Source organism: Rhizophagus irregularis, chromosome 14 (assembly GCF_026210795.1).
Source record: "Rhizophagus irregularis chromosome 14, complete sequence".
Taxonomy (NCBI): Eukaryota; Fungi; Glomeromycota; class Glomeromycetes; order Glomerales; family Glomeraceae; genus Rhizophagus; species Rhizophagus irregularis.
Window position 1 is genome coordinate 3,141,171 of NC_089442.1, and position 7,443 is coordinate 3,148,613.

Here is a 7,443-nt window from a genome sequence, read left to right on the forward strand (position 1 = left end):
AACTCTTAAATTAATTACATTTTTTGCATCTATAGGTGGAAACTGATGATGAAGAAATAGGTGTAGGAATTAGAGAACAAGAACAAGACGCAAGGCAGATTCTTTTCCAATCATTAGTATTAAATTTACTGACAGAAACAATTTTTGAAGTATGGAATATACGAGCAACTGGCACACAGGGAATCGGGCATTATACAATTCTGCTTGATAAAAGTACACATCTATATACCTGTCTTTTCTTAATTAATAAGGGTTGGTATATTAGCATTTTTTTCAAGTTGGCACCTACTCTAGAATTGCGACCTTCCATATAAGTATAATCCCAAGTCGGTGGTACCTTAATACTGATGTTGAGCTGAATGATCTTTTGCAACAATATCCCTTTATTCCAATATGTGATAAGACACAATTGGAAGATGATACTCCATTTCAAAGTTAAACTACCTTTCAACATTTTTTTGCATTCAGACTGATTTATATAGTCCTTAATCATCCCAATTATCTCAATTACCCATAAAATCTAAAGCCATGTATGTGGAATTATCTGGATTATTGAAGAAGACTATTGATTATGCCACTAAAGCTGATATGCAGCATGAATTATTAAATATTTTCAAGGCCTTTATTTATGATATACAGAGTAGACTGGAAGTCTTAACCAATATTAATAATCCTATCATTGTTAAGCATAAAGGACGACCTCTGAAGAGGCTAATATCAAATGTTGAAAAGGACTTACATAAAAAAAGGTGGGTACTAAAAGATATTATCAATGTAGTAAAAGAATACTGTATTTCAAGTCATATAGAAGACTCAGCAAGCGGTACAAAAGGTCGGAAATGTAGCAAGTGTAAGCAATATGGACATTATGTAAAGACATGTCCAAATGTTATTTAGGTGCATTTATTATGCATTTATCATCAATGCATTTGTAGTATTGTAAACACGTGCATGTTATTTTATTGGTATTACAATAAAGATATAAAAAAAAAATTAGTCTTTACGTTTAATGTCACGTGAGATAAGATTTTATATTGAATCACGTGACCCGTGTTCGTACAACTAGAAACTGCCTTTTAAAATTCATAATTTTAAAAATTCAGAGATCGAGGTTTGGAATTACCAAAAAACCGTAATTTTAAAATTCATAGATCGAGGTTTGGAATTACCAAAAACCATAATTTTTTAAAAAAATTGAAAAATTCATAGATCGAGGTTGGAATTACCAAAAACCATAATTGTTTAAAAAATTGAAAAATTCAGAGATCAAAGTTTGTAATTACCAAAAACCATAATTTTTTTGAAAAAATCAAAAATTCAGAGATTACTAGAAACCCATAATTTTTTTAAAAAAAAATTGAAAAATTCAGACAGTATTTGAAACGCCAAATAACCATAGTTTTAAAAAAAAAGTTAAAAAATTCAGAGATCGAGTTGCTAAACCAACAAACTAGTATTTATTTGTTTTACGTATACAGTAAGAATTGATTTGGAGGTGTGAAACCAAAAAATTATAATTTTAAAAAAAAATTCGGAGATCGAGTGCTAAAATCAACAAACCAGAATTTGTTTTTACGTATGCGATTAGCTTGAATCATTCGGTAAGGGAACTTTGTAACAATTAATATTTTATTGATTAAAACGTTTCGCAAGGATTATCGTTTCGCAAGGATTATCGTTTTTTAATACTTAATAATTTTAATACTCTATGCAAAATTTAATGAATTATTATTAGTTAATTATTGCTTGCATATTAAAATTTCATGAGGATATATTAATATTAGTGTTGGGATCATTGTCGGGATCGTGAACGTCAGGTTTGTATTATAATCATCGGGATCGTAGTGAATCCTTTCGGTGGGTGTGAAACCATAATTTTAAAAATCCCGAGACGATGGGCAGGAAATACCAAAAAAATCATTATATTGAAACATCAGTGATTGCGTAAAATATGTGATTTAGTAAAATCATTTATTTTATTAATATTTAAAAAAATTATATAAAAAAAAAAGAAAAAAAAAATATTATAATTAAGTTTGTATTAATTAAGTGGGGAGTAATAAATTTTATACACAGTTGTGTATATTAATATGTAAGTTGCATGAAAAACGCAAATTACTTAATATTTTCTAATTACTAAGATCTAATATAGTAATATTGTTAAGTATAGTTTCGCCCAAATGTACTTGATAAAATTTTTGCAAATGGTATGACAAATGTTGACAAATGTTGACAAATGTTCGTTTGGTTTACAATTCTATTTTTATTAAAGTAAGGAACCTTTTTTTTCTTTAAAAAAAAAAGGAATAAAAAAAAATTATATATATATAATATATATATAAATAAATATATATATATATTATATAAAATCTTTCTAGTATTCTGCTGTATAAATCGATCGACGAAAGAAATCCTTTATAACAAAGTTTCACCTATTATAAATAAAAAAAAATTATTTTTAAATATCTTTAAATAATAATAAAAATAATATAATTACATAGGAAAAAAAAATAATTACCGAAACAACATCGAATTAAAGATAGTCCAACCGTTACGGTTGCGAATATTTGTGTTTCATCAATGTCAGGGAAGATTTCAGGATCAGGAATTGCTACTTCCTGTAAAAGTCAATAAATATACGTTTCATAATTTTGTTAGTAATAATATAATAAATCACAAGAAATTATCATATTATCAATCATGTAGATTTACCATAATGTCAACTGCAACAACACATCCTGTATCATGAATAGCTTCGCAGATGTAATGTCCTTCTCTAAAGGTCAAACCACCGCGAACAGGTGTACCTATAAAAAAAAAAAGAAAAGTTAGAAAAAAAGCTAATTTTTATTATTTAACGAATAATAATAGTAATAATAATTACCTGTACTTGGAGCAACAGTAGGATCAAGTGCATCAACATCAAAGCTTAAATGGATTGGAAGGTCTCTCTTAGGATTCACCGCATCAAGAGCCATTTCTACTACTTTTCCAATTCCATATTTGTCTACTTCATGCATTGAGAATGCCTTGATTCCTAATTGTTTCAAGATTTTTTTCTCTGATGCCTCAACATCTCGAAGTCCAATATACACAATTCTATCCGGACTAAGAATCTTGTTAATCCATTCGAATCCTGGTACTTTTCCTGCGATACCCAATAAAAATGATACCGGACAACCATGAAGATTGCCAGACTTTGTAGTTTCAGGAGTGTTGATATCCTAAAAATTTGGAACGAATTTTTATTCAAATATTAATTTATGATTATATGGCAATGCAACATATAATGCAAAAAATTTATTTTTAACTTACGGCATGGGCATCCACCCAGATAAGACAAGCATCAGGATAAACTGATAAAGTTCCCGAAACTGTGCCTAATGCGAGACTGTGATCGCCACCAAGAGTTAACGCTACTTGTTTTCTCTTAAGATGCGATTCAACAGCTTTGGATACAGTTTCAGCTACCCTTGAAACATAGAGAGGCTTCTTTAGCTTCCCTATATTTGGGTCTTCAGAAGGGCGTAGTTCATTAAGTTTATGATGTCCGTCAAATTCCACTGACCATTCTAATTCTTCAAGTTGTTCTATTAATCCGTATTCCATCAATCTCTTTGGACCTCTCTCAACTCCCATGTTTCTATGCTATTGATAAAAAAATGTGTGTGCATTAGAAAAACGTAACGTAGACATATTATTTTGCCGGGTAATTTTTGGTACCGGTAATACTAACTAAATTCGGGGGGTATCATTTTGTGTAATATTATTTAGGGGGGTATTTTAAGGGGGTTATTAATGCAAAGTAAAATGAAAATTCCTATTTAAACCGAGTACAAAAATTTTTGCAAGTAATTTCCAGTTGTAATGCATATTTCACGTTTTTAAGGTAAGGATATTCCAAATTTTTTTTTCGTGTATCAGATATAGCGATATGTTATCTTGATTCGAAAAAAATTTTTTTTTTTTCAAATTGAATTTTTAATTTTTTTTTTTTCGATTTATAACGACCCCCCGGTTGAGAACTTTTCACTGACTAAAAGATAAAATGAAAGTTAATATATACTCACTTGCCCCCCGTTGAAAGGACATCCAATTATGCCAACTTTTTTCTCAACAAATTTATAGGCCATCTTTATAGAGTTAGTTACTATTAAATTTATGAATTTTTTTTTTTGTTTTATGAGTGAAGGACTTTTTAAAAAACAGCCCCAGATGGAGCCTTCTTATATAATTAGACGTAGTAGTACAAAAAGAATATATAGTACAAAAAGAATTTATAGTACAAAAAGAATATATTGCAACACTGTAAAAAAAAATTGCATGCCAATCATGGACAAAAAAAAATTTTACCATTTTTTGCATTTTAAATGTATTTCGAAAAAAAAAAAATTTCATTTTCATGAAATGTTGGGAATTTTGATTCAATTTGGTATACAAATAAACAATTACCTGGGTTTTCAAAAAGTTCGCGTTCAAAGAAATCTTAGATTGATATTTTTCCGAAAGTATAAACAAAGATAATCTACGTTGTACTTATTTTATATACATACACATATATAATTATAATTTGAGAATAAAGAAAGAGTCAAAATAAAGAATCCTTCTATAAATTTTTATCTGCTTTTTTGTTTCTTGAAACGAAAAAAAAAAAGAGAAATTTTTAGGAATATGTAAATCAAAATCAAAGCTAATATAAAAAGCCAAGAAAAGATAAATTGGTCCAATAACAATAATAGTAATAATAATAGTATTTTATTATTTCTATATAATGTATATAAATAATATATATATATATATAGTAATTATAATAAAATATTTACATGCATTTTATAAATGGTTGGGGAATAATACTGCAAGATCTTTATTATTTAATACCATTTTATTTTATTTAATAATCGTCATAAGCAGCTGACATGTAAGATTTTCACGAATTATAAAAAAATAGCTAATAAGGAACAAATTGGTGAAACATTATTTAAAAAAGGCAATTATATATTGTTTTTAACTTAATTTATATCTATTTTATTTTAGATTTCTTTTTTTAGAATAATAATCAGTCAATGATTGTTTTATTTTTTTTTCTTTAAAAAAAAAAAAAAATTCTTTTTGAACCGAAGCAAACAGCATTTTAATGGAATAGGCAATAAATAAACTGTGAAAGTGAATGACAGAATATATATATATATAAAGTGGCTTCCATACTTAAATGTTTAAATCATGCAGTGGTCGCCGTTCCAAATAACAAATGACATGTGATTTTACAAAATGTAATATAAAAATCTTGTGAAATCAAATCGTCAAAATAACTAAATAATTAATTAATCGACCTTTCGGTTATCCTTTGATAAATAACCCAATTTGTAATAATCTAATTTAAAAGTAGAATTACTTACTATTCGAGTAAATAAAAAAAATTCCTTTCATATAATTCCTTGAAATAGAATGTACTGATCATTATTTTCATTATTTTCATTATTTTCATCATTTGATTATAAACGAATATTCGTTATAATGATTAGCAATGTATGCCTTGTCGCAATCCATTACAAGTCTGGGTCGATGTTATTATAAATTTGTCAATTGAACATTTGCGAATCTTGTTGGAAGACTGGAATAAAAAATATCATGAAAAAGAAATCAGACTTTAGTCCACAAAGTAAAGTTGCTCACAGCCCGAACGCATATGAACAAGTTGAATCTTGATTGAGTTTGGTGGCGAATATTTGGCTGAGTTAAAAAAAAACAAATTGTCTTAATTATAAATGACGTAATTTATGAATCATTGGATCTGGAGTGGATCTGGCATTCTGGAACCCGTGCCGTGAGAAATTTACCTGTCACGAGATCTTTGCCCCATGAACAAATAACAATATGTATTATGTGCATTTTTTTTTCTTGTTTGCTCCTAACAGTATCACGATGCCATATTCTTACTATTCTTTTAAAATTAATATTATTTGACCTAATTAATGCGATTAGTAGTGGGCGTTTGCTTAAATCTATTTTCTTTTACAAATCTAAAGTTTGCTAATCTTCTTTCTCCCGTTCATTTTTGTAAAATTTTTTTTTCTTTCAACAGTTAAAATGAGTTGTGAGTCACGAAACAAATCTTGTGAGACAAATGTTTGACTTACAGTATATCTTTCAAAAGAAATGATCTTTCGGTAAGGATCTACATTAAATTTTTTTTTTTTTTTTTGTCGATTCACAATCGCTTTTTTCTTTGCCAATAACTTTAAAATGAAATTTAGAAAAAAAAAATTTTTAATTGTACTTAATATGGGGATTATTCCATTTCAAATTAAAAGCATGTGATAAATTGTTTGCATAAAAAAAATTTTTTTTTCTTAATCTAAACTAAATTTAGATTGTTTGTGTAAAGAAAAAAAAAACATTTTCAGCCTTGTATTAAAAAAAAAATTTTTTTTTCCAAACATTATGGTTAATTTGGTAATATTGAAGACAATTCGAGATTCATATCACACGAAATTATTCTAACTTCTTTAATTGAGTTTGAAAGAAAAAAAAAAAAAAAAATGAAAATGAAAATGAAAAATGATTGAATTAACCAAAAAGATCATTATATGTACCGTACCCGGATCTATTCATGTTTCGCGAACTTTTTCGTTGTTCGATTACATAAATATTACATGATTGTGACAAATAATATTGAACCTTCTTATGTAGATTGAGAATCCAATTAAAACTTTTGTATACGTTTCGTCACTAATTCTTTATTCCTCGACTTATTCTAAAATTCCTGAAAAATTTTTGTAACAAATAATTCCCAATATGTATGTGATTTATGTGATTTAAGTTATAACCGACAGCGAAAATTGTCCCGCAAAAAATAAATAATAATAATAATAATAATAAAACGGATTGAGCCGCGGATTACGTATAAAATTTTTCAAATGAATTTTTCTTACATAAAGAATGTCTATTATGATTTATTTTACGTAATGTATTAAACTTTAAAGAAAGAGGGTAAAAAGGACTACTAATGACGAAACAAATTCTCACGCACAAAAAAGATACGTATAATTTATTAGGAGTCAAATTATATTGGTTCTTACAGTAAAAAAAAATTAATAAAGCTTAAATTAGCAAAAGTAAAGCTGGTATCCAAACTTTAAGGTAATATACTTTACTAGTATTAGATAAATTCAGTAATGTAGTTATGTGGGGGTGAATGCTAAAATTAAACTTTCTTTGATAAAATACCAAAAAAAGTTAATTACGGAAAAACATTCCCAAGCGGAATTCGAGTTATTGTGAGCCAGTATTTTCGAGTATTGTGAAACACCGTTTGGCCCTCCTGATTTTTAAATAATTTAATGAATTGTTAATAGTTTTAATAATTTAAGGATCTAATTCTTATTGGGCACGAAAAATTACATCATTAGTTGTGCTCTTTGTTGGATAAAAGAACATTAATTA

General features: G+C 27.4%; 1 protein-coding gene across 1 annotated transcript; it reads right to left on the reverse strand.

Moving 5' to 3' along the window:
* Positions 1-1,942: 1,942 nt before the first annotated feature.
* Positions 1,943-4,195, reverse strand: OCT59_006371 (uncharacterized protein). The gene is made up of 6 exons (XM_025313890.2): positions 4,071-4,195; positions 3,316-3,648; positions 2,885-3,224; positions 2,713-2,807; positions 2,519-2,618; positions 1,943-2,432 (listed from the first exon to the last, which is right to left on the reverse strand). The coding sequence occupies exons 1-6, from the start codon at positions 4,131-4,133 to the stop codon at positions 2,416-2,418; spliced, it is 948 nt and encodes a 315-aa protein (XP_025186396.1). The 5' UTR covers positions 4,134-4,195; the 3' UTR covers positions 1,943-2,415.
* Between the last annotated feature and the right edge of the window lie 3,248 nt (positions 4,196-7,443).

Excerpts from the sequence above, each read along its gene's own strand:
- OCT59_006371 (XM_025313890.2), bottom strand. The coding sequence starts at position 4,133 with ATGGCCTATAAATTTGTTGAGAAAAAAGTTGGCATAATTGGATGTCCT. Across the intron at positions 3,225-3,315 it reads TCTGGGTGGATGCCCATGCC|GATATCAACACTCCTGAAAC; the intron begins GTAAGTTAAAAA and ends CCAAATTTTTAG. Across the intron at positions 2,619-2,712 it reads TTGTTGCAGTTGACATTATG|GAAGTAGCAATTCCTGATCC; the intron begins GTAAATCTACAT and ends TGACTTTTACAG.